Source organism: Mesocricetus auratus, unplaced genomic scaffold, assembly GCF_017639785.1.
Source record: "Mesocricetus auratus isolate SY011 unplaced genomic scaffold, BCM_Maur_2.0 Super-Scaffold_100011, whole genome shotgun sequence".
Lineage (NCBI taxonomy): Eukaryota > Metazoa > Chordata > Mammalia > Rodentia > Cricetidae > Mesocricetus > Mesocricetus auratus.
In genome coordinates this window covers 82,668,328-82,694,173 of record NW_024429195.1, presented here as the reverse complement: position 1 = coordinate 82,694,173, position 25,846 = coordinate 82,668,328, and the positions used below count along the sequence as shown (strand labels likewise).

At 49.7% G+C, this 25,846-nt stretch overlaps 1 protein-coding gene across 2 annotated transcripts in view; it reads right to left on the bottom strand.

Annotated features, from left to right (window-relative positions):
• The window catches only part of Syn3 (synapsin III), a 431,748-nt gene that overhangs the window by 6,741 nt on the left and 399,161 nt on the right, over nt 1–25,846 (bottom strand). For both annotated transcript variants that reach the window (XM_005083805.4, XM_013123359.3), the window contains exons 8-12: nt 19,315–19,457; nt 11,235–11,309; nt 7,567–7,669; nt 3,302–3,436; nt 2,592–2,679 (exon numbers count right to left, since the gene is read on the bottom strand). In XM_005083805.4, coding sequence (XP_005083862.1) covers nt 2,592–2,679; nt 3,302–3,436; nt 7,567–7,669; nt 11,235–11,309; nt 19,315–19,457 — 544 coding nt within the window. The remainder of the gene's footprint in view (nt 1–2,591; nt 2,680–3,301; nt 3,437–7,566; nt 7,670–11,234; nt 11,310–19,314; nt 19,458–25,846) is intronic.

The window sequence follows — 25,846 nt, the reverse complement described above, 5'->3', positions numbered from 1 at the left end:
GTTTAGTTGTGGGTGTCTGCTCTGCTTCCATCATCTACTGGGTGAAGGCTCTAGGATGGCATATAAGGTAGTCAGCAATCTCATTATCTCTGTTCTTTATTATGAAGAGATCTGAGTTATTTAAGCTGTGGCAACTTGTCACTATAGAGAATAAAACAAATCTTTGGGAGAAAGACTCAGAAATAAATGGGGAGGCTAACTCTGGCCTCTAGAACGAACACAGTTTTGGATAAGTTATTATATGTCTCCCACACATGAGTGTGTGTGTGTGTGTGTGTGTGTGTGTGTGTGTGTGTGTGTGTGTGTGCGTGCCTGTGCGTGAGTGCATCTGTATGCACAGGGCCAAACCTACACGTGGAGATTAGAAGGTAACCTCCCTCTCTCGCTCTCGCTCTCTCTCTCTCTCTCTCTGAGACAAACTTTCCAAGTATGCTAGTTGACAAACCAACCTCAGATTCCCTCCATCTCCATCTCTCCCACTCCAGGATTACACTGGCACACCAGTTTTTTTTTATTTTTAAATGTGGGTACCAGAGACCACAGCCGTATTCTCATGCTTGGAAGGCATGCACCTCACCCACGAAGCTGTCTCACCAGCCTCCCACTCCCTCATTGTAGCTCAGGCTGGCCTGACATTGAATTCATGTGGTTGTCCAGACTAGCCTCAAACTCACAGCAATCCTCCTGCCTCAATTTCTTTTGTGCTGGGACTCATCATGCCTTGTTATATTCTGAGAAAACTATTCAAATACAGATACTGAGAATTAAAATAACATCTAGCCGCTACTTTGACAAATAAGGTAACTTTTAGTTCACAGTTAAATATAATTTTGATTTTTGTGTATACATATTAGGGGACAGTCAATTTCAAAGACATTTGTATGAGGAAGAAAGTTAAGTGAATGAAGTTATGGAGAAAGGAAGGAAGGAGGGAGAGGGTTGAAAGGGATGGGGAGGGGGAGGAGGAGGGAAGGTCTTTCCCATAGAGCTGTGAAAGAGGAATCCATCTGGTGCCTCAGGCCCATTTCCTCTAAGAAGCAATGAGTCTTCCACTTTAATAGAATTATCTAGAAAGTTCAGGACAGGATGGAAATGCCTTCTGTTGAGATTTCAAGGAGGGCATCTCCATGCCAAGCTGCTTTGAAACCTGAGCTGGCCCAGAGCAGCCAGGCTGAGCACACTAATCTGCTATAGGGGATACACTCGCCTTGAGCCCATGCGTGGGAAACCCTCCACACCTGACCTTCCTCAGCAAGTCTAGCTAATCTCAAGATTCTTCCTGCTCTTGCTCATGCCGAATCCACTTTCTAACAAGCTGCTGCTCTTTTAGAGTAGGCAGGGACGGTTTGGAGGAAGAAAGTCAGCAGCTGGACTTCTTCCTTTTCTCCTCTCATTCTAGCTGGTTGGCTCACAAATGCATACCCAGGCACCACTAGTGGTTAGAAATAACATTTTCCAGAAAGCTTGAAAGTCCAGGCTTGTAAAGCTGCCATTTTCTCGTTGCGCCTTCCTGGGCAAAGCCTAAGTTTCCTACTTGGGAAAGGGAGACACTGATGCTTCCTCTGCAAAGAGACTGCAAAGAGGATGGAAACCAGTCCCAAAGGGAATGGTCCTAGCCAGGGCCTGGCATGTTAAATACTTGACAGTCCCACTGTTGTCTCCTCCTGACTCCTTCCCCGACCTTAAGGGGACAGCGGCTCTCCTCGCTGCCTCATCCTGCAGATGGACACAGTGCATAGTCCAAAGAGAAAGCATGAAGATGGATTGTCTAGACCAGCAGTTCTCAGCGCGGTCGGACCCCATTCACCATGAGGATGGATTGTCTAGACCAGCAGTTCTCAGCGCGGTCGGACCCCATTCACCAGGGTCGCCTAAGACCACCAGGAAACACATTTACATTATGATTCATAACTAAGTTGCAACAAAACTAATTTTATGGTTGGGAGTCACCACAACATGAGCAACTAACTGTTAAAGGTCACAACATTAGGAAGGCTGAGACCAACTGCTGTAGACTGTCTTCAGCAACACATCTTTATTGAATTAGTTATTACTTACTCTGTGTATATGAACATTCCCTTGGATATGCAAGTGGAGGACAGAGGCCAGTGAGTGTCTTCCTCTATTGCTTCCTACCTTAGTCCCTGTAGACAGTGGCTCTCAGCTTTCCTAATGCTGTGACTCTTTAATATAGTTTCTCCACATAAAATTGTTTCATTGCTACTTCATAACTGTAAGTTTTCTACTGTTAGGAGTTGCAGTGTAACTGGCTGATATGCAGGATATCTGATATGTGACTCCCAATGGGGCCACCACCCACAGGTTGAGAACCACTCCTTTAGACAGCAGCTGTCACTGAACTTGAGCCTTCCATTTCAGCTAGACTACCTAGTCAACAAGCTCCAGAGCTGCCTGTTCCTCTCTCCCTGGAGTGCTGGAGTTATACGCATGTTTGGCTATGCCCAGCTTATTGATGTGGGGATTTGAACTCAGGTCCTCATGTTTGCACAGCAAGCACTCTTACCTGCTGAGCCACCTCCCCAGTTCTCTGGCATTTCAATGTCCTTACTGTACACTGTCCTGAGTCTTACCTTGTGGAGGTGGCCTTGGCTGGGGCTGTCCTAGCTGAGGTCCCAGCTGGCCTTGCCCTGGGGATTTTACAGGTTTGGTCTGTGGACCCTAGAGCAAGAGAAGAGGAAGCCTTTGGTGACAAAATTTCTGGGTGAGAGTCGAGGCCTTATACACACGCACACTTTAAATATTACTGATATAAAACCCATAATGCATGATTCTTCAGTGTACCTCATGATAGATTCTCAGCATAGCCTTGGAGGGTGCTGCATGCACCCTCTCCCTCCTTGTCACCCCTTGAGTTTAACTGCTGTTCCTGTGTCTATGAAGGGATGTGTTTCTGTGTTTCAGGGGTTGGGATTGGGGGAGGAGTTGAAACCTGCTTTTTTGGAAGGTTAGCAAGCTTTGAAGAGTGGTCTGGTGGGGCCTATGCAGGGGAGGGTGGGAATGGGGAAGCAGAACACAGTAGCCTCTATTGACTTGTGCCCTGGGAACATAGGACATATGAGTACATGTATTCTTGCACACACAGGTCCACACACCAAATCTCAGGCCCAAGATGGGAACTGAGATGAACACTGTCAGTAGTCTGTCCAAAGGTGGGGGGAGGGGCCCTGCACGCCTCTGTCTCCACCCCATTCTCCTCCATGATGCCTGTCTGGAGTTATTGCAACCTCGGGGGTTTTCATTTCAGAGCCACTAATCTCCTTTATTCTCAAGAGAACCTTACCCAAGGTCTCAGGGGTGAGGGCACAGTGCCACCTGGCACCAGAAGTTGGCTCATCTTGGAGACAACGAGGTCGGCCATCAACTGCTTGTCCTCTTCCACATGCTCACCAATCAGGGGCATTGAACTGTCCATGACCTGGGCGGGAAGGACAGGAGGCTGAAGGACCCTGGATTAAGATGGCTTGGCTTTCTGTTCCAGGACTGTTGACTCTGGGCTCAGGACAGAACGGCCACTAGATGGCAATGTCCCCCACACAAACAGCCCAGCTGGGCCCTTGCTGCTGTCTGGGCCACCACTAGACGTCCAGGTCTCTCCATTTCCTTCTCAACAGACTCCTGGATTCCGTTCAACTCATGTTGCTAGAGTCCAGCAACGTGACCAGGGCGTGGGGAGCACGTGCTGACCTTTTCTGTCTCCGCCCCCTCGTTTCCCACCCCAGCTTCCTCCCAGGGTTGGGACTGGCCCCCTCTCTTCTGGCCCAAGGTTGAGGATGTCCTCAGAGCCAATCGCAACAACCACCAAACGTTTGACCCAGGCTGGAAGTGGCCCAGGGTTTATGGAGAAGACAGAGAGGACAAGTGGTTTTGGGGGCCCCGGCAGGATGCAGGCCAAAATTAAACTCGTACCCTAGGAGCCAGGCTGTTTTTAAGGAAGAGGGGTGGCCCAGTTCAGAGATGAGAGCCAGTGGGTGTGTGATCACTGGGCACAGGCAGATGACAGTGTTAAACAGCCCAGCTGAGCTTTCCTGCCATCTGGGCCACCACTAGACGTCCAGTTCTCTCCAGTTCCTTCTCAACAGAATCCTGGATTCCATTCAACTCACGTTACTAGAGTCCAGCAACGTGACCAGGGGCCAGTATCAGCTGTGTTGGCCCTCCCCTCTTTCCTTCAGGAACCCAGCCTTCCTCTGTCACCTGCCTTACCCTGCCAAACCCTCTTTGGCCAGCTCTGGGGTAACCATACAGTCTCATGTCCAGATCATGTCTCCATTTCTCTGTGACCACTCCTCACCTGGCTAATTCCTTATCCATTGTGACACACCTAGTCAGCCCTTCCTTCCAGACCCTCCAGGACCACACAAGTTCCCAGGATCCCTCTGTACCTATGTCTTTGCTGAGCTCACCTAACTGTCTGTTTGGAAAGCTTAGTCCCAGAACTAGCATTTGCCATTGGTAAGCCCAAGAAGCCAGGGTGGCCTGTGTCCTGGAGGTAGGGGTAAGCCTGGCCACCCTGGGAAGGTCCTGATGGTACAGTTTCACTGAGCACTGATGATATTTGGGGCACTGCTCTAAAAACTAGGTATCAATGACATCAGCTCTATTTCAGAGCAGCACTCTGCAGGGCTGGGGATATGGCATTTTGGTAGAAGGCTCACCTGGCATGCTGGGGGCCTTGACTTCCATCCTATAATCCCAGCATTCAGGAGGTGGAGGCAGGGGCCCGGGAAGTTCAGGGTCTTCCTGCATACGGGATTTGAGGGCAGCCTGGGCTAATGGGACCCTGCCTCACAGCAGTGACAGGCCTTTGAGAATGACTCTCCTCACTGGAGTGATGAGGAACCGACTGGGACATTCTGTAGCCTCAGAGGCCTTCTCACCAAGCACTGGGTGGCTCTGTGGTAAGACTTGGGAAGAGGCAGCCCTGGCCTGTGTTCTGCTATGGACATGCTTGGGGAAGTCTCTTGTCTTCTCTGGATCTGCTTTCCGCCAACTGCAAACTAAGGGTTCAGGCAGATGCTGAGTTGCTGTGACTTTCAGGGGACTGTGGGGACAAGCACCCAGTGTGCCTAGGGACCTGAAAAGCAAACTAGGGTATGGATCCCAGTAGGTCCCGTAAACTGTCCCTGTTGGAGCTCTCTGGGGTGGACGTCCTGCCTGGTCACAAGCAGTGTCCATCAGCAGTTACAATGGTGCTCTCTCCTGTCCCCGAAGGCCCCGGGGCTCCCTGCACCTGGCCTGCCATTCTTCCTACCCTGCCCACTGCTTTCTGCCCTGGGTTGTCCCCACATTCTCTGCAGTCGAAAAGGATGATGGAGCCTGAGGTCAGGAGCCGGAGTCCCCACAGTAGGCACGGTCAAAGGAAGTGGACACTCACTTCTCCCCAGTGAACAAGGTCATCCCCTGGGCCAGGTCAGAGGGGACGAGCCTCAGGGTGTCCCTGAGCACCCTCACCGAGCTTGCCACACAAGCATGCCCACAAGCGGAGCGGTGGCTGGAGGCGTGTTTTGGGCCTCAGCTGCCTCTTTCCCCTTCGCTGGGATAGATACATTTTCTATTCTGAGTCTCCTTCTCTTCCTGATCTCATCCCAAACCCAGAGGAAAACAATTCTCTAGTGTTTCCCAGCGAAAAAACCCGAATCTGAAAGCCATCCTTTTTATTTGAGAGTTTTCTGGAACATTTTTGAAAAGTTGTTTTCTTGTGTTTAGAAGACCCAAACTGGCTTTTTTGTTTGTTTGTTTTTAAATGTGAAGCATCTTTAATTCCTGACTCCCCCACCTCCGAGTGTCCGGAACTGGGGCTTCTGGGTATAGATGACTTCTTGTGAAAGTGGAGGGATCTCAGACACCAGAACTCGTGTGTGTGTCTGTGTGTTTGCGTGTATGTGTCTGTGTGCGTGTTTGCATGTGTATATGTGTGTGTCTATCTGTGTATGTGTGTCCTTGTGAGTGTGTTTGTGAGTGTGTGTGTGTGTATGTGTGAGCATATATGCATGTGTGTGTGCATGTGTGTGTATGTGTGTGGTGCTGAACCAAGAGAGGAGGGAATCACTTCATATTCTTCTTTTCTCCTTTTAAAGATTTATTTATTCTGTTTTGTGAGTTTTGCTTGCATGCATGTTTGTGGGTGCATATTCTGGATGGCCATGAGCCACCGTGTGGATGCTGAGAACCAGATCTAGGTCTTCTGCAAGAGCAAGGAGAGCTCTTGACTTTATGCATCTCTCCTGTCCCCTGGTCCTCATTCCTAGTGGGACAGCAGACCTTCTGCTCTCTCGCCACATCTGGACCTTTCATCTGGGTTAGAGCCTGGTGTCCAGAGTCAAGATGTGTGTGTGTGTGTGTGTGTGTGTGTGTGTGTGTGTGTGTGTGTGTGAGCCCAAACCAGAGTCATGTCTAGCGTCCTAGTGAGGAAAGGATGCTGGGTGGTTTGCTAGGAGCTGTTGATGTCCCAGGGGAAGAGGTTCTCCACTCACCTGGTGAGTGAGACTGTCTCTGGCCTGGGCTCCCTTCCCTGACCTATGCCTTCCTGCAGTGCCATCCTCCCCGCCCATTCAGTTACCTGGCACTGTCTGCCTGTTGGTCCTCGGGCAGTGGGGCAGACATGAGGGCTGGAGGACTGGCTGACTACTGTGGTCATCCCAGCCACATGCCTCTGAATAACAGCCCACACCTGTGGAGAGGCAGCTGCAGTGGGGGAGGGGAGTTGGTGGCCACAGGGCTCCCTCACATGTCTTGGCCTGGTGTCAGCCCATTTCTCCCTTATGAGTTGAGGACTGAGCCTCAGGGAAGGAAGGAATGAACTGAAAGACCATGTGTGACTGGGGAGCTGGGATTGGAGGGAGCCCGGAGGCCACAGGGGTGTTTCAAGTTAAAGCTGCAGAACTGTTGGAGGCTGGAAGCTGGAGAAGACAGGAGCGGGAGCCCCTGAGGAGGGTAGGAGGGGGGTTGGAGAGATGGCAGGCAGCCGAAGGGTCTTGAGTGGTTCTGAGTCCCAGTGCCCATCTGTGAACATCTCTCACAATTCTATTTCTGGTCGCTGAATCTGTCCCTCCAGTCACACTCTGTACAGTGGTGTCCCTTTGCTTAACAATGGTCCACCATTATTTATTTTTTGTTATCTTCTTTTGCAACCTGCAAATTCTGCTGTGTTTAAGACTGGCCCAAGGAGCCCATGTTCGTTGAAAGAACTTAAGGGTGAAACCCTTGCACGTGGTAAGGGATGTGCAGTCACGTCATGTCCTCAAACAGCGAGGACACTGGACACTGGCACGGAATCTTGCAGACTCTTGACCTTACGGGCTGAGAAAAACTGTGCCCTGAGTTCTGAACCTTTGAGGTCAGAGTGTTGAGCAGGAAGGCTCGCCCTGCTGCTATGCAGGTGAGTGCATGAGGCATAGGACAGATATCTCTGAGTGGCTCACTAGGCCCTGAGCTACAATGTGGTAGGCCAGGAGCCAGGATATGGCCGCCATGCTGGGGGGGGGTCAGCTTGGAGTTTTTCCTGCTGGCCTGGTCCAGGCTGGACCGTCCTGCTCCATTTCTCACCTCGATGATATAATCTCTGCCATCCTTGCTGTGGACAGCCTTGACAGCACATATGTCCAGGCCGCCGAACATTTCTGAGCAGCTGTCCACCCATAGCTTGTACCTGCAAAGACAGACAGAGTGACAGACAGCATGGGGTCAGAAGCAAGGCAAGAGGCGGGAGGGAGACAGGAGCGAAGGAGACAGGTGGAGACAGGAGCGAAGGAGACAGGAGGGAGCACTCAAGAAGTAGGGAGGATGAAGGGAGTCGGAATAAGAACCCAGAGGTGGCAGGACCTTGGCTCTCCAGCAGTAGGAAGCTGCCTTGGCCCCACCCAGAGCCATCCAGTCACCCAGACACCCCCTGCAGCCATTTCCCTTGGGAAAGCTGCTTAAAGGGCTCTAAAACCCCTCCAGGCTACCCTCCCTGCTCAGAGCTCCAGCTAGGCCAGAGCCTGTAGGGGACAAAGGACCTCATTCTCCGGGAGTGGGGGGCAGGGGAGCTCCTTCACACAGCTCCTGACTGGGGGCCTGGCCCTCTGGACCAATTGCTTTTGTTCCCATCCCAGTGACTGGCAGCTGCAGGGCCAGTTTTCTTTGTTGGGGACGGGCCTGGGCTGTGAACTTTGACTCTGTGACAAGGGGTTGGTTGTATCTGGGGAGATCTTCTGGGCAAGCTCTTGGCTTTCCTTGTGGACTGGATTTGGGAGCCACAGGGGACTTTGTGTCAATGTTCTTGCTTCTCTCCCTGCTCTCTAGGGTCACACGGGACACTTCAGCTCTCAGATCTGTCTGTATGTTTGAGCCACGTGACCTGGAATGAGGAGGAAGCATGGCTGACAGTTTCTAAGAACCCACTCAGGTTTTATCCGCCAGGGTCCACGGAGGCCTCTCTCTGAGGTAATGCAGCCGTACACCAATGAGGTCATGTTCATCTAGACCCCCAGCCCCAGCCCTCCCACCCAGCTGCAGCCAGGGGGATGCTGGGAGTAAAAGGCAGGATGAAAACCCATTCTGTGCCTGGCAGCCTAGCTCTTCATTCCTTCAAATCCAGCACAAACTAATCAAGGAGGGAGGGTTGAGCTCATTGTTTTCAGGTGAAGAAGCTAAGGCGGAGAGAGTAATAACTAACAGTGTGGCTTCCTGTCTGCATCCCCGTTGCAAGCAAGCCTCTCCTCCCTCTCATTTGGAGCCTGCCACAGCCTGTCTGTTTTTACTTGACATGGAAGAACTGGAGACAGAGAGACACAGAGAGAGAGACACAGAGAGAGAGACAGAGACAGAGAGACAGACAGAGAGACACAGAGAGACACAGAGAGACACAGAGACAGACAGAGAGACAGACAGAGACAGACAGAGACAGAGAGACACACACAGAGAGATAGAGACAGAGACAGAGACAGAGAGACAGAGACAGAGAGAGACACACAGAGAGATAAGAGACAGAGACAGAGACAGAGAGACAGAGACACAGAGAGAGACACACAGAGAGAGACACAGAGAGAGAGATAGAGACAGAGACAGAGAGAGACACACAGAGAGACACACAGAGAGAGACAGAGAGACACAGAGAGAGACAGACACACAGAGACACACAGAGAGAGACAGACAGGGACAGAGAGAGACAGAGAGACAGACAGACAGAGAGACACACAGACAGAGAGAGACAGAGAGAGATACACAGAGAGAGACAGAGAGACAGAGAGAGAGAATGAGTATATATGTTGGGTATGTATGCACATGTATGTACACGAGCTGTGGCAGGGTCAAAGTGAACCTTGGTGTTGCTCCTCAGGCACCTTCCACCTTGTGTTTTGAGACAAGGTCTCCCACTGAACGTGGACCATGCTGCACAGCGAAACGTGGCTGGCCAGCGAGCCCCAGGATCCTCCTGTCTCTCTCCCCCCTGTGCTGGGATCACAGCTGCATGCTGCCATACCTGCCTGGCACTTTATGTGCCATCTGGGGACTGAACCCATGCCCTCATGCTGCTGTGGGAAGTTCTTTATGGACTGATCTGTCTCTCCTGCCTGTGATCTGGATGTTTTCTATTATTTCCTTACTGATTTTGGATGAGCCTCTCCTTTCCTGATGCCTCAGTGTCCTTTATTTGAAGCTTCTTGTGCTTGGGACTTACAAAGATAATGAATGGCCAGCTTCTGGGCTCTACCCTGTGTCACTGGGTGGCCTCTACCTATTTTTACTGTTTCAGACAATGCTCTGACTCACGTGCAGTCACATTTGGTAACAATGTTGATTCTTGGGGCTTTGAGAGGCTTCAGGGAGCCAGGTGTTAGAGCTGCTGCTGGTGGCTGACTCGTAGGATGCAACGTGCTCAGGGAGCACTAAGCCCGAGACACACTCATGAGTCAGGTTCTTCCATGACAGATAGAAGTCTAGACTTAGGACTGGAGGCAACTGGTTTCCAGAGGTTGATTTCAAATGATGGCCATCTAGGTTGTGTGTGCATCATTCCAGGGGCAGAAGCCCCAGGGGCCAGGAAGTATGGGAAAGGTCCCTCTTCCACCACAAGACTAGCATTAATCAAACTGAACGGAAATTGCTCAGGAGTCAGGCTACCTAGCAGAGGTGAACCATGGAGGGGCTGGGCAGATTCTGGAGGAGGATTCTGGGAAACAGAGGCATAGTGTAGGATGCCAGAGAAGTGAGAGGTCCAGACCCTTTCTCCAGTAAGAGAAGACCATGTGGAAATAAGCAGATTAGCAGTTATGGGTTAGTTATTAAGTCAGAGCTAGCCATAAGAAACTAAGCGAACGGCCAACAGCTTCATAATTAATACAGTGTTTTGTGTGTTATTTGGGGGCTGAGACAGCTGTGGGACCCAGGCAGCTGGTGGGAAGAGTGCACGTTACACCTGTCCTGTGAAGGTTCCTGTTGGAGTCATGCTTGTGGATCGAGACTGAGCACAGTCACAGGATGGTGGTGTGCTGGAGATGTCCATCCTAAAACCCTGAGGCAATGGAGAGGGTGAGACTTACTGGCTGGGAGAGTCAAGAGGAAGAGGGCACTGGCTGTTCATGAACGCACCCCCCCCCCCCGTGGGAGGGGAGTGCTTGGTACTTGGCACAACCCCACTGGTACAAGGGAACTCCGATGGCAGCTGTGGCCGCATCTGGGCCTGCTGAGGGCAGGTATTCACCCTGGCCTGTGGTGCAGTCAGCCTTTCTGATGGCATGCAGGCCTGCCTTCATTTTGCAGTTGAGAAAGTTCAGAACTGTCTGTTGGCTTATCTAGAAGGGGCAGGGCACTCACCTTGGTTCATCTGGCTTCCTGAGCTTGTAGACCCTGAGCTGGGAGTTCCGCAGGGGCAGGGCTGATGTCTCTTCCCTCATCATTTTCCCTAAGGCCTGGCTCTAAAGTGCCCACAGTGACTGCTTACGATGTAGTTGTAGAGATGAAACCACAGCCAGCTCCTTCAGACTCCCGCTCATCCCTTAGGATGGACTTGAAGCCAAGCGTCAGTGTTCCACTCTCACCTCTGGAACATGGGCTGAGCACTTCCCTTCTCTGAACTCCTGCCTGTGTGATGCTGTTTTGACAGGTGCCCTGTTGTTGTTGCTGACCATAAGGAAAGCAAACTGGGAAGTGCTCCGTGGGACACTGGAGCAAGGCTGGAGTGCCATTCCCGTGGATGCGGGTGCTTCTCTCCAGGTACCCTTGTCTCTTACCTCTCAGTCATGGCCACCTGCTCCAGCATGGCAGAGCCTGTGTTGGCCTTCCAGTTTCCAGAGATGGAGGTCCTCCTGGGTTAGAACAAACCACACATGGAGGACATTAGGGATCTTTGCCCTTCTTTGCTTTGGTGGTTAAGAGAAATTGTTTCAAACACATGGCCCATGTCATACACAGAATGTAATTTGGAACCCGTAGCCTGTCCTCAACTTGATTTTTCTTTCTGTAATTCCCATTAATGCTGACTGATTTATTTATTCCTGGATGTTGTGTTTTATTTTCCAAACTTTTTTTGAAATTTAAAGATTAAATTGTATTTACTTATTTTTTGTTTCCTTTTTGTATTTTGTGCGTATTTTGTTTGCATGCTGTGCTCCATGTGTGTGCAATGCCCACAGAGACCAGAAGAGGGCACCAGACCCACAGAAACTGGAGTTTCTATTTACGGCCCTGTGAATGCTGGAAACCAAACCCTGGTTCTCTGCATGATCAATAAAATGCTCTGAACTGCTGAGCCATCTCTCCAGCTCCCAGATTAAAATTTAAATATTTTTTCTTCCCAACCTCAAACTTAAAACTTTGAAAAGGCTGCCACCTCAGGTAAAATGGCACAAGCTTTGGTGCTGCAGGATCCCCATTCCAGATCCCACATGCTAAGGCTTGGCATTTAGCATCTTACGGTGCTATTGGTAAGTGTCGGAATCTTTAGCAAGTGATGCCTGGGAAAAGGAGGTCTCGGTGGTCATGTCCTTGAAGTCGTTCTTGCCTATTTCTTGGCTTCCTGGCCACTATGAGGTGAGCAGCCTCCATGACTGTGTTACCACAGGCTCAAAGCAATAGGGACCAGTATCCATGAGCTGAACCCACTGAAACTGTGAGTCTAAACAATCCTTCCTTCCTTTTAAGTTGATTGTCTCAAGCATTTTGTTACAGTGATGGAAAAATGAGTGATATATATGACCTCTCGCTTTTGAGGAGAACTAGGACAGTGTACCACTTAGTGATTCTGTGATTTTTTTTACAGGTTTTAAAATGCAGGGAAAAATGATCTTAGGAATGAAGTGATTATTTTCCCATGGTGAAGAGTTGGGAAGGCTTTGTGACCTCTGCCTGCCTTCCTCCCTTCTCTACTCATTTTTCGGACTTCGTTCTGCTGCAGCCATGGCTGTCTTCCTTCTTAGTGCTTGCCCTTGCATGGCTCCTGTCCTACACACCCACTTTACCCTTTGCTCCTGGCAGGCTTTGTGACCACCTTTCCTTCCTAAGTCCTTGCCCATCTTTCAGGCTTCATTTGAATGTGGCTCCCTTGCAGCACACCTTCCTGGACTGAGTGTGGCTCCCTTGCAGCACACCTTCCTGGACTGAGTGTGGCTCCCTTGCAGCACACCTTCCTGGACTGAGTGTGACTCCCTTGCAGCACACCTTCCTGGACTGAGTGTGACTCCCTTGCAGCACACCTTCCTGGACTGAGTGTGACTCCCTTGCAGCACACCTTCCTGGACTGAGTGTGACTCCCTTGCAGCACACCTTCCTGGACTGAGTGTGACTCCCTTGCAGCACACCTTCCTGGACTGAGTGTGACTCCCTTGCAGCACACCTTCCTGGACTGAGTGTGACTCCCTTGCAGCACACCTTCCTGGACTGAGTGTGACTCCCTTGCAGCACACCTTCCTGGACTGAGTGTGACTCCCTTGCAGCACACCTTCCTGGACTGAGTGTGGCTCCCTTGCAGCACACCTTCCTGGACTGAGTGTGGCTCCCTTGCAGCACACCTTTCTGGACTTACATGAACTGTCCTTCTCTGCTTCCCCCTCTCCCCCTCTCCCTGGCACAGTGCTCTGGAGCACTCATCTAACCTGTCCTGACGGAGGAGAGGCCCTAAAAACAGGAAACATGCTTTGCTCCATCCCCTGGGCATACAGTTCCAATGAACTCAGCATGTAGTAGGTGCCCAGGGAAGATGTATGCTGGGGAGAACCCAAGACACATTTGGACCCCTGTAATCAGGTCCTCAATTAAATGTTTTGTTTTATAAGTGCCTTCATCATGGTGTCTCTTCACAGCAATAGGACAGTAACCAAGACACAGCCCATCACTGAGGAAAGCCAAGGCAGGAGGAGCTCAAGCAGGAAGCTGGGAGCAGGAACCAATGCAGAGATCACAGGGAATGCTGCTTACTGGTGAGCTTCCTGTTCATGTCCAGTTACCTTTTACCTTTCATATGTAGCCCAGGCCCATCTGCCCAGAGATGGCACCACCTACAGTAGGTTTGGTCCTCCTCCTCCAATTTGTAATCCAGAAAATGCCCCACAGACACAACAACATAGCCATCTGATGAGACAATTCCTCAACAGAGTCCTTCTTCTCAGGTATGCGTACGTTTGTGTCAAGTTGACAAAAACTATGACAACAATGTTCACAGGGTTAGCCTACATCCTGGATATGGTTTAGTCTAAGAGCATAAAACTGTACTCTCCTTAGGCTATTCATTTCCTGCCTTTACTGTCTTTGAGCCAGAGGACTAACACAGTAAATTAGCAATGGATCCAGGAAGCAAGAGAAATTCCAAAGTCACTGGATGTGGTCCCAGAGTGTATCCATTGAGATATGCCTTGGCAGATGAACAACAGTTGGCAAGTGAGTTGGCGGTGAACGAAGGTAAGAACTGAAGAACATCTTCTAGTGATACACCTTGGGCAGCGTGTCCAAACCTTTAACCTCTTCTTGGTAAAATGGGAACAATGTAGACCTTAGTGGGGTGCTGTGCGAATGACAGGAAATACTCCCATCTTCTCAGGACAAGTGGGCTGTGCTGTTGTTCTCAATAAGAGAAGACAAAAAGAAGGCACCTCAAGGGCTGAAGCAGCATGTACTCAAGCCAGGTTGCTCTCATTCAAAGAGGACAGTTGCGGGGAGCGCTGATGCCCGAGACAGCTTTAGGCATCTGAGATGTGTGTCCAGGAGCTTTACAAGTCAGCCCCACAGAACTGAAGGACCCATCACACATGCGTGGAAGGACCCATCACACATGCGTGGAAGGACCCATCACACATGCGTGGAAGAGCCCATCACACATGCGGAAGAGCCCATCACACATGCGTGGAAGGACCCATCACACATGCGTGGAAGAGCCCATCACACATGCGTGGAAGAGCCCATCACACATGCGTGGAAGGACACATCACACATGCGTGCAAGGACCCATCACACATGTATGGAAGGACCCATCACACATGCGTGGAAGGACACATCACACATGCATGCAAGGACCCATCACACATGCATGCAAGGACCCATCACACATGTGGAAGGACCCATCACACATGCGTGGAAGGACCCATCACACATGCGTGGAAGGACCCATCACACATGCGTGGAAGGACCCATCACACATGCGTGGAAGAGCCCATCACACATGCGTGGAAGGACCCATCACACATGCGTGGAAGGACCCATCACACATGCGTGGAAGAGCACATCACACATGCGTGGAAGAGCCCATCACACATGCATGGAAGGACCCATCACACATGCGTGGAAGGACACATCACACATGCGTGGAAGGACCCATCACACATGTATGGAAGGACCCATCACACATGCGTGGAAGAGCCCATCACACATGCGTGGAGGAGCCCATCACACATGCGTGGAAGAGCCCATCACACATGCGTGAAAGGACCCATCACACATGTATGGAAGGACCCATCACACATGTATGGAAGGACCCATCACACGTGTGGAAGGACCCATCACACATGCATGGAAGGACCCATCACACATGCGTGGAAGGACCCATCACACTTGCGTGCAAGGACCCATCACACATGTATGGAAGGACCCATCACACATGTATGGAAGGACTCTTGTCCTTGACTTGCATGAGATGCAACAGTGGGATGTAGGATGGAATGGAGATAAGGTCAAAGCATCTATCTATACTGCCGTTGCCTTTACGTATCTGGGATGAGGTAAGAGAGGACCATTAATTGTGTGGTATATAAACAACAACTCATTTCTTGTAGTTCTGGAGGCTTGGAAGTCCAAGCTCAAGTTGCCTAAAGATTCGTGTTTGGTGACTTCTTACTGTGTCTTCATGTAATGAATGAAGCAAGGGGTCCCTCTGAATTCCTTTTTCTAAGAACACTGCCTTAACTGTTAACTTGACACAACCTAGACTCATCCAAGAAAGGCATCTCAGTTGAGAGACCAACCAGATCAGACTGGCCTGTGAGCATTTCTGTGGGCAATGTCTTATTTTTTTTTTTTTTTTGGTTTTGGTTTTTACGAGACAGGGTTTCTCTGTATTGTTTTGGAGGCTATTGGTCCAGCCCGGCCTCGAACTCACAGAGATCCACCTGCCTCTGCCTCCCGAGTGCTGGGATTAAAGGCGCGCCACCACCGCCCGGCGAATGTCTTATTGTTAATTGATGTAAGAGGACCCAATCCACTGTGGGTGGCACTATTCCCTAGAGAGGTGGTTCTTGGCTATATAAGAAAGTTAACTATGCATAGGTCTATGAGTAAGTCAGTAAACAGCATTATTTCACGTCTCTGCTTCAAATTCCTACTTGAGTTACCATCCTGACTTCCCTCAGTGATGGAAGAGAAGTCGAAATAAATTCATTTTCCCCCCTCAAGTTGCTTTTTTTCAGACTGTTTTTCTGAGCAATTTATTTTTATTTTATTTGCACTGGCGTTTTGTACCTATGTCTCTGTGAGAGGGTCAGATCCTAGAGTTACAAACTGTGAACTTCCCTGTGGGTGCTGGGAATTGAACCCAGGTCCTCCTGGAGTACAGTCAGTGCTCTTGACCACTGAGCCATCTCCTCAGTCCCTGTAACAGAATGGAACTAGAACGAGCACTGATTGCTTTCTGGAAGGTCCTACCCTGAACCCCCTCTCTGAACCCTCTTCCTAAGCATAGAAGGGGTGGGCTTCACTTGAGAAGGAATGGACTTTTGATATGAATTCTGGGTGGGGATATAGAAGACCAAGTGTTCAACCTTGGAGGTGGAGGAAAAGCTTCCGGCCTGATCACCTTTGGACAAGAGTGAAGACATTAAGACTGAACATAATGATACTTTCTATAAGCTTGTGTGGTGGTTGGTAGAGTTGTTTCCCACTGTTTCAGGCCCAGGCTGAAACTGTTCACATGAATCGAGGTCAAGTAAATAGCTCAATGAGTGATAGATGGTGGAAGGCGGCTCTCTCGTGCTCCCTTCCCCCCTCCTCCCCCCTCCTCCCCCTCCTCCCCCCTCCTCCTTCCCTCCCTCCCTCTCTCTCTCCTTCTTTCCTTTCTTTTTTTTTGTTTTTTTTTCAAGATAGGGTTTCTCTGTGTAATGGTCCTGGCTGTCCTGGAACTCACTCTGTAGACCAGGCTGGCCTCAAAATCACAGAGATCCTCCTGCCTCTGCTTCCCAAGTACTGGGATTAAAGGTGTGTGCCACCACCACCCGGCTGGCATAGCACACAGACAGTAACCATAGAAGGCAAAATTGGGCCATATGGTACTGGATGAAAGTCTAGACAGCAGTGTGACTCCATTTAGAGTAATGCACATGCAGACGGATATATATAGAGATAATTGTACATGGATGCATGTGTGTGAGTGGGACTATGTGTGTACATGTGCCCTGGCTGTGTTTGTTAGGAGGACCTGAAAGCAGCAACACCTCAGAGGCAGCAAGCAGAAAAGCCTAAGTGCAGAACAGGCTGGGGCCAGAGGAGGGTGGATGGTTACGGGCAGGGAGGACACTCTCAGCCGAAGTGTGACACGGTTCCTTGGATGTGGACCAACCCAGGGTCCAGGAATTTCTGTAACCAATGACAGATTGGAGCTGTCAGGCCAGAAGGGCTCAGCCTGAAGAATGCAGCAATGAGGTAATCCTGGAAAAGAAACGGGGGCAAGGAGACACCAATGTCAAATGCAACCCTATCAATGAAGCGAGGAGGGAAATGATACTGTGGTGAAGCCGCAAGAATGTGCTGGACCACCTCACTGGGGTGAGCCAAAATGATCCCCCAAGACACTCTGAGAGGACATCTGAGAGCAGTAATGGCTCTGGCCTGCTCTGGGGGATAAAGTGGGTGATTGCCAGGATGGAACAGAGCTAGTCCCTGAAAACTGGCTTCATCTCTTTTCTGGAACTATGTCTTTATTGGTCAACTGCCTGCATTTCTTCCAGTGTCCCAGGCAATTGTACAGTTGCAACCAACTGCAGGGGTCAAAGCCTAAAATCACCCCAACTTTTTTATTTTATTTTATGTGTGGGTGTGTGTGCATATATGTGTGTATATGTTTGTGTGTGTATGTGTGTGGGCATGTGTGTGCATGTGTGTGTGCATGTGTTCATGAGTGTGTATGTGTGTGTTTGTGTGTGTATGTGTGTGCATGAGTATGTCTGTGTGTGTGTGTGTGTGTGTGTGTCATGTACCTATTGATGCTGGAGGGAAACCTGGGGTACCATCCTCAGAGCACCATCTCCCTCCTTTGCAAACAAGGTCTCTCATTGACTAGAGAGTCTCCTGTTGGCTTTTCCAGTGCTTGGATTACAAGAGCATATGACCATAAATGTTGTTTTTATTTTGTGACCAGGGTGACCTCCAACTCACAGAGCACTGGAACCAAAGGTGTTCACCACCACACCTAGCCTCTTACCTGGTACTTTTATGAACTCAAATTTCTGTGCTTGAAAATCAAATGCTTTACTCATCGAACCACCCCAGACCTATTTAAAATATCACACACACACACACACACACACACACACACACACACACACACACACACACACGAGTATGGAAGCCAGAAGTCAATCTTGGGTGCTGTTCATCAGGCACCATTGGCCTTGCTTTTTGAGACAGTCTCTCACTGTGATTTGGGGCTTGCCAGTTATGTCAGGCTGACTGGGCAATGAGTCCCTGGGATCCTCCCCAGGGCTGGGATTATAGATGTGCACCATCACATCTTTTTAGGTGAATGCTGGGAACCATCTCCCAGTCTCTACCTTTACACAAAGATGTATTTTCCTGATGGCCTAGGCAATCCAGGCAGTAAAAAAACCAAGGCAGATAACACATTCACGAATAAGCACAGCTTCGAATGACCTGCCATCTTTATAGAAGCAGGCGACAGCTTGGCTTGCCCACAGGATTCTCAGGCAAAGCTATGCTGCACAGAAGCACATGGACAGACAGACTGTCCAACCGGTGGCTAATCACTGAGGCTTCCTGATGTGGATCTGTCCTCACAGTCAGTGCTGCGTGAAGGCTACAAGAAAGTCACTCTTTGCTGTTGGGTCTCACCATCTGAAGTGGAACCAGGAGCACTATTCCAAAGTGAGGGGCACAGAGACCCAGACACCGGTAAGACTCTTCAAGGGAGAGCCTTCCCACTACTTCAGAGTCCCACTGAAACCGACAGCCTGAGTCCCAGGCTAGCCCATTCTTTGCTGACTCATAGTGAAGCGGAGGCAGGGCCAGCCTTTGTCACCTGGCATTCACGGCTCTCCTCTATTACTGCCAGGCCATGATCTTGCTCAAAGTGCAGTGACAGCTCACACTGAGGAGTGCTGCAGGGCTGCTGTGGACTCCTCACCCTGGCACTGTGAACGTCAGCTTGACTTCTGGCTGTGTACACGGGGCTACCGAATCCCAGTGCTTCTGAAATCAGTAATTTAGTGGGGTTTTGGTTTGTTTTCAAAATTTCCGATTACCTGTGATTTTCTAACAAATTGCCTTAAAAACCAAACATAATATTCAGAAGTAGTTTCTGTTGTTTTCAAGCAGAGAATCTGATGTGACTTCCTAGTGAGTTGTGTTGGTTCCAGAGAGTAACAGAGTGCTATTCCACACACACACTATACCAAAGCTTTCTCCTTCATTCCAAAGAAAACTCCTACCTTTCAGTAAGGTACTCTCAATGACTCCTTATTTGTGCAAATCTCTACACACACCTTTTATACAGAGGTCTGTCTTGGGCTATCTTCAACAGAACCAGAGGTGAGGACAAAGCATCATGGTAGAAGGAAGCAGGCTCCTCCCACTTCCTCCCAGCCCCACCCACTGACTCACATGTATGCCTTGTAGTTGGATCCAATCTTCTGTATACGAATGTCATACTTGGAGTCTATAAAGGCTTCGGTGGTGGCATAGGTTTTGGCCATGGCCACCACACTGGTGATGTCCTGGTAGTCATGCTGATTTTCTACTTTGATCTGTGGGGTAAAGGAGGACATGTGAGTATGGCTGTCCATCCATTTTCCATTGCACACCTTCTCAGACCAGGACACGGTACTCCACCAAAGACAAGTCACCTGTCTTGTGGGTACACAGACACAGGAGGTGAACAGTCTCACTGCCTACCTTCCCTAGGAACAGAAAAGCAAAGGGCTGGTTGCAGCTGGGAAGCAGGGACCCTTTAGAGAATATGTGAGCTCCTAAGGGATTCAGAATGATAAACACTTTTGTTTTGTTTGGAGACACAGTCTCTCTGTTGTACTCCTAGAGCTCTCTATGTTGATCAGGTTGGCCTCAAATTCACAGAGATCCTCCTGCCTCTGCCTCCTGAGTTCTGGATTAAAGGTGTACCCCACCACGTCCGGCCTGTGAATATACACTCTGGATGTGTGACTGGCTGGTGATGTGGGGGGTGGGGACAGGTATGAGGAACCTCAGGGCTTCTCGGGAAGAGTAGCTGGTCACCCGGTTGCTGTGGGTAGGAAGTGGGGACAATGGCTGCATGGCACTCTAGGGGACAGTTCATGAAAGTCCTGCGAGCTCCGATCAAATGCTCAGGTTTTAGCCAGAAGGTCTAGAAGCCACAGGAAGAGACTGGCGTTTAAAGAGCCAAGTGCACTCAGGAGGCAGAGGCAGGCGGATCTCTGTGAGTTCGAGGCCAGGCTGGACCGACAGCCTCCAAAACAATACAGAGAAACCCTGTCTCGAAAAACAAGTTTAGAAGCTTGGGGGAGAAACTTGCCCTGTTTACTGGGTTGAGGTAAGGAAGATGTCTCAAGGGAGCTCCCAAGACCAAGGACAGGGTACAAGATCAAGGCTCTGTGGCAGAGACCTCAAGACACTGCAGAAGCTGAATCCTAGGGTCTGTGGACAACAGGGTGGGGCGCCCCTTCCGGCTGGCCACAGGGACACTGCTTGTCTAGAGTGGCCTTCTCCCCTGCTTCTCTCACGTTGGCAACGGGACAGTCCGATGCTGGATCAGAGGCAGGCAGAACCCAAAAGCTCCGAGGGCAGTGGAAGTCTGGGTGGAGCCATGACTAGAGTGGGGCTGAGCCTCAGGGTACCTCCTGCTTTTCCATGTCCCTCCCCTTTGCATCTCCACTCTGACAGCGCCACGCCCTCTGTGGTGTAGTCCATTCACATTTGTACCAAGGGTATAAAGACACCCTCAGGGCCAAGGCGTGCAAGGGACACATGCGGTCTTTCTACAGACGAAAAGTCGATGCATTTGAATACAGAGCGTACAATTAAACTCTGACCCAAAGGCCCAGCTCTGTTGCTAACCAGCTCAGGTCTTTGCAGACTTTCTTTTCACCATGAGGGTTGTAAGTAAGCAAACCTTCTTTCCTCTTCACCCTTGAAGATGCCCAGGCACAAGTTGCAGAGAAAACGAGGTTGGCCAGGAAGATGTCCCTATGTTCTACTCTCTGCAACTCACGGGACCCTCTTTCCTCCCAGCTACAGCAGAGGAAGAAGTGTGCCTTGTTCCTTTATCTTAGGTCTCCTGAGGCTCTCACTGTTGGCTGTCCCCACCCTTTTAGCCACAGGACCCTTCAGTTTACGCTGGGCATCTGGTCTCCAAGATGCAGAAGCTTTTCTTCTAGTGTCATTTCCAAGTGGATGTGGTGAACTCTCTAAGCTCTAGCCAATGAAAACCACAGATGTGGTGAGTCACCTCCTGGTGGTCCCCAAAGCTTGACAGGCCTTCCTTCCTCCTTTCCTCCTTTCCTATGGCTGTGATGTGGATGCGGTAACTTGAGCAGCAGCAGTCATCTTGGGCAATGTGACAGAAGTCGAGGATGTTGAGGATGGCTGAGTGGTAACATGGAGGGAATCCAGTCCCCAGTATTTTGTACCTTTAGATTCTTGCAGAAGTGAGCAATGAATTTTACCTTGCTTAAAATTGCTGCTGTTTTGGTTTCTGTTAAAGAAGCTGGACTGTATTTTTGTCATTTAGTTTCAATCTCAATTTTTTTGCACACGATCACAATGGGATAAGTTAAAAAAGGATCTGCCATCTGCTATGTGGCACTTTGGTTTCTTGCCACTCTCTACTGGATGACTCTGTGTCTATATGGTCTTCTCTGTGTCTATATGGTCTTCTCTGTGTCTACATGGTCTTCTCTGTGTCTATATGGTCTTCTCTGTGTCTACATGGTCTTCTCTGTGTCTATATGGTCTTCTCTGTGTCTACATGGTCTTCTCTGTGTCTATATGGTCTTCTCTGTGTCTATATGGTCTTCTCTGTGTCTATATGGTCTTCTCTGTGTCTACATGGTCTTCTCTGTGTCTATATGGTCTTCTCTGTGTCTACATGGTCTTCTCTGTGTCTACATGGTCTTCTCTCATGCCACACTCTGCAGGTCTCATTCTCTTCCATCACACCGAAGCTGACTTGGCCTCTGTATTGGTTTACTTGGCACATTGCTATGTAAAGATAAAAGCAACTTGAAGAAGGGAGGGCAGGTTTATTTTGGCTCAGAGTTTGAGGGAAGAGTCCATCAAGGCTGGGAAGTCATTGTGGCTGGAACATTAGGCAGTCAGATCACATTCCATCTACAGTCAGGAAGCAGGGTTCTGAACGGCTGTTCACCTTGATTTCTCCTTTTTGTCAGCCTGGCAGTTAGGATGGGTCTTTGAACATTAATTAACCTAATCTAGAAAATCCCTCATAGACACACCCAGAGGTTTATGTCCAAGATGATTCTAGATCTTGCCAAGTTGGTGATTGACATGAACCACCCAAGCTTCCTCAGTGGCGAATCCTGTGGACCTCCTTGGGTTGCATCCTGTTGTGGCTCTGGGTAACATATGAAACTGGGAACTTTGAAGTTTGGTTTACACACTACTATTCTTTCCTTTTTTGGTACCTCCCTTTCAGTTGGTATTGCTTGTCTTGGTGTCTCTAGTGCCCTTTGGATAGCACTAGGGTTTCATCCTTAGTCAACACATGGGTTCAGGTGCAGGGATTCAAAGTTATCAGAAGGGAAGAATCCAGGGGAGAGATTACAGGGCCTGCATAGCACAACCATGCTTCCATCACTGGCGGCCTTGGAAAGGCTACAACGTCTGCTCCGTGACTTCCTCAACTACACAGCATGCACGATAGGCTGCCTCGAGATGTCTACTCTCCACAGCACCTTCTCCATCTGCAGTCTCTTCTGACCTGGGGACACATGACTGCCAGGGTAAACGCCACACTGGCCCTTTCCTCTAACACCTTAGTGTGGCCATGTGACAACATCTTGGTGTTTATGTGTGATCAAAGAATGGGTGTGGCTTCCCCTTCCTCTTGTCCTTTTCCTGTTGACTGGAATGTGGCCCACCATTGGCTTCATGGATGACAAGTGGATGATTCACATGATGGAAGGAAACCAGTCCTTTGAAACCAGAGAGGCTCTGTGCCAGCCCTGGGCTGCTTTTTTTTTTTTTTTACCCATTTCTATTAGGGGAAACAGAAACTTCTAGCTTACTTTGACAATCAGATTTTATCTCAATTACAATCTTAGTCTTAGAATGCATCTGGTTTTTTTTTTCCACAGTGGGGACAAAAGGGAATCTAAAGAGAAACTGTGGATAACAACAGTTTAATCAGAGAGCTGGTATATCAGTGCACCTTCCTGTCTGAATGGCCGGGTGGCGGGGGAGAGTGTCGCTCATCCTACCCTCTTTGAAAGCTGGCATAACTCTCCCACGGGCTCCTTCAAAAGAGCCAAATGTCCCTAGTAGCAGGATGCTCTTTTTGTTGTTGTTACAGAGGGTTCCCCAAATTGTACAATGCTGGGGCTCCACAAAATCCTGGCTCTTCACTGGGTCCACTGTGCCTGTCTCCTTTTAGATGCTGAGCTTCTCGGGGATGAACAATGGATTTGGTTTTAAATCATAACATTCATGCCTGTCACAGTGTAGGTGCTGAAAGGTGTTTTCCGGAATGAACATAACCTGGATGGAGATTAGGACTTGTAGTTGGGAGAGTGTCTTGTATAGAGGACAGAGGACTTGTAGTTGGGAGAGTGTCTTGGTATAGAGCACAGAGGACTTGTAGTTGGGAGAGTGTCATGGTATAGAGGACAGAGTGTGCTTTGGGGATGTGCATCTTTTCCACATTTCATGTGAGTGGCAGGTGTGTGTAGTCCATGGTTCGTGTCACGAGACATCCTCAGTCATTCTTCCACATTATTCAATCAAAGCCGGAGCTTTCCCATAGCTAATCTTGCTAGCCAGCTTTCTCAGGGCTCTCCCATCTCCACCTTCAAGGGAGATCTCCTTGTTGGAATTACAGGCAGGCTGCCATACTCACCCACCACTTATGGGAATTCCGGGATCTGAACTCCAGTCCTCACATTCCAAGGTGAGGGCTTAACCATGGAACCATCTCCCCAGCCCCTGGACAAGTGTGTTTTTATAAAATGAAGTGTTTCAGACGTCTAGGCTGGATCTACCCCATCAGAGAGTTCTATCTTCTGTCTGACGTTCCTGGGAACATAACGGAATCAGGGATCCTGGAGAGGACTCTGGGACAGTCCTTAGGCCATGGACGGAAGGTGCTGAGGGCCATGGGAAGCACGGCTGTTGGCTGTGGGATGCAGAGCTGGGCTCGGGCAGGAAGAGCGGTCCTCGGCCTGCCTGACTGGCTGGAAGGCCCCCACGGGTTCACAAGGACGACATGGAAGCAGGAAGGCCCAAATGAGCTGTGATTGAAAGGGGCCGTGTGCTCCCCGAGCATGGGGCTGAGAGCATGGACTGCGAGGAGCGGCTTCCCCGCCCCATCTTGCCGGTGCCTCTGCCCTTCCCCTCCCTGCCCCCTCCTCTTGCCATGCATGGGGCTGAGAGCATGGACTGCGAGGAGCGGCTTCCCCGCCCCATCTTGCCGGTGCCTCTGCCCTTCCCCTCCCTGCCCCCTCCTCTTGCCATCTCACGTCCTCCTTCCTCACCCGTCTTTCCTCCTGGGAGCATCTCTGCCTCTCCCTCTTTTACTGCGTTCCATCTTCCTGTCTATTGTTCCTCGCTTTCTCCAGTTGTCCCTTTCGCCGTCCTCCCTCTCACCCGCGGCTTGCCTCTTCCCTCTCTCGTAGCCGCTCTCCTTCCGCTCTCTGTCTCTCCTGCCCATTCTCTCTGGCACGTGTATTCTCGGGGTTTCACCTGCCTCTCCCTTACTGCTTATGGAACTCTTTCCTTCCCTCACAGGCATGCATATGAGTGCGCATAAGCACACCTGATCACCAGGAATTTCCATTTGGCCATTTGTTAGTGCATTGCTGTGGTTTGAATATGAAGTGAATTCCCATTTGGCCATTTGTTAGTGCATTGCTGTGGTCTGACTATGGAGTGGCCTCTCCAAGCTCCAAGTTTGAACCCTTGGTCTCCAGCTTGTTAGGGAGGTGTAGAGCCTTCTAGCTATGTGGCTTAGCTGGCTGACATGAGTACAAAAACAGTACATGTTATTTAAATATGTATATGTATTTGTTGTAGGGCTTGGACTACAGGGTTTATAGCCGGTCCCCATCTGACCTGAGATCCTTACTCCCCGGTCCATTACTGAGGAGTTACAGCAACAAGAAAAGACCAACAAATCCACATACATATTTTGATAACATCTACTGTTATCTTGGACCTCTGCAGTGAGCCTCAGATTTACCTGATCTTACACACCACAGAGTGTGGGGAGGTCAGTCTGCAGCTGGAGGGATGATCGTAGGAAACAAAGTGTTCACCTATGGTTCTGTGTCAGCAAAAATCCTCAACAACTCTCCAACTAAAGAAAACCAACTTCTATCGAGCACCTAGAATGTGGTAGACATTATGCTAGGGAAGTCCTGCGATAATTATTATAATTTAATTAAAATCATAATCATCTTGCAAAGTAGTTATTGTGTCATGTTGGAGTTAAGGAAAGCAAGGTTCAGAGAAGTAGCTTTAGAAACAGCTGGAAGTCAGTCTGAGAACAGTCCACCAAGACCCAGATTGATGTAGAGCTGAGGGGACCGTTTACAGAATGAGTTGGAAAGATGTATGAGAACACAGAGACTAAACATTGGGAAAATGCAGAGCTGTCCTCTAGAACTGGAGTGTTCAGTCACCCAAGTCCAAGGAGAGATGTGGACTTTCAGGATTTCATGTACGACGGTGACCTGGAAGTATTATCTAAGGCAGCTCCATATGGATCTTAGCAGGGCAAATACTGTGTTGGGCTGTGTTAGTAGAAGCAAGACAGTTAACAAGTGCCCAGCCCCCTGGGTAAGAATGGGCAGGCTCCTGCTCCTCTTATACCCCCATACTCCAGCCTAGTGCCCCACATCTGCAAACACTGTTTTCCCCTCTTAGCTAAAGGAATTCCGTCCCTGGTTTTGTTCAACTATGGATTGAA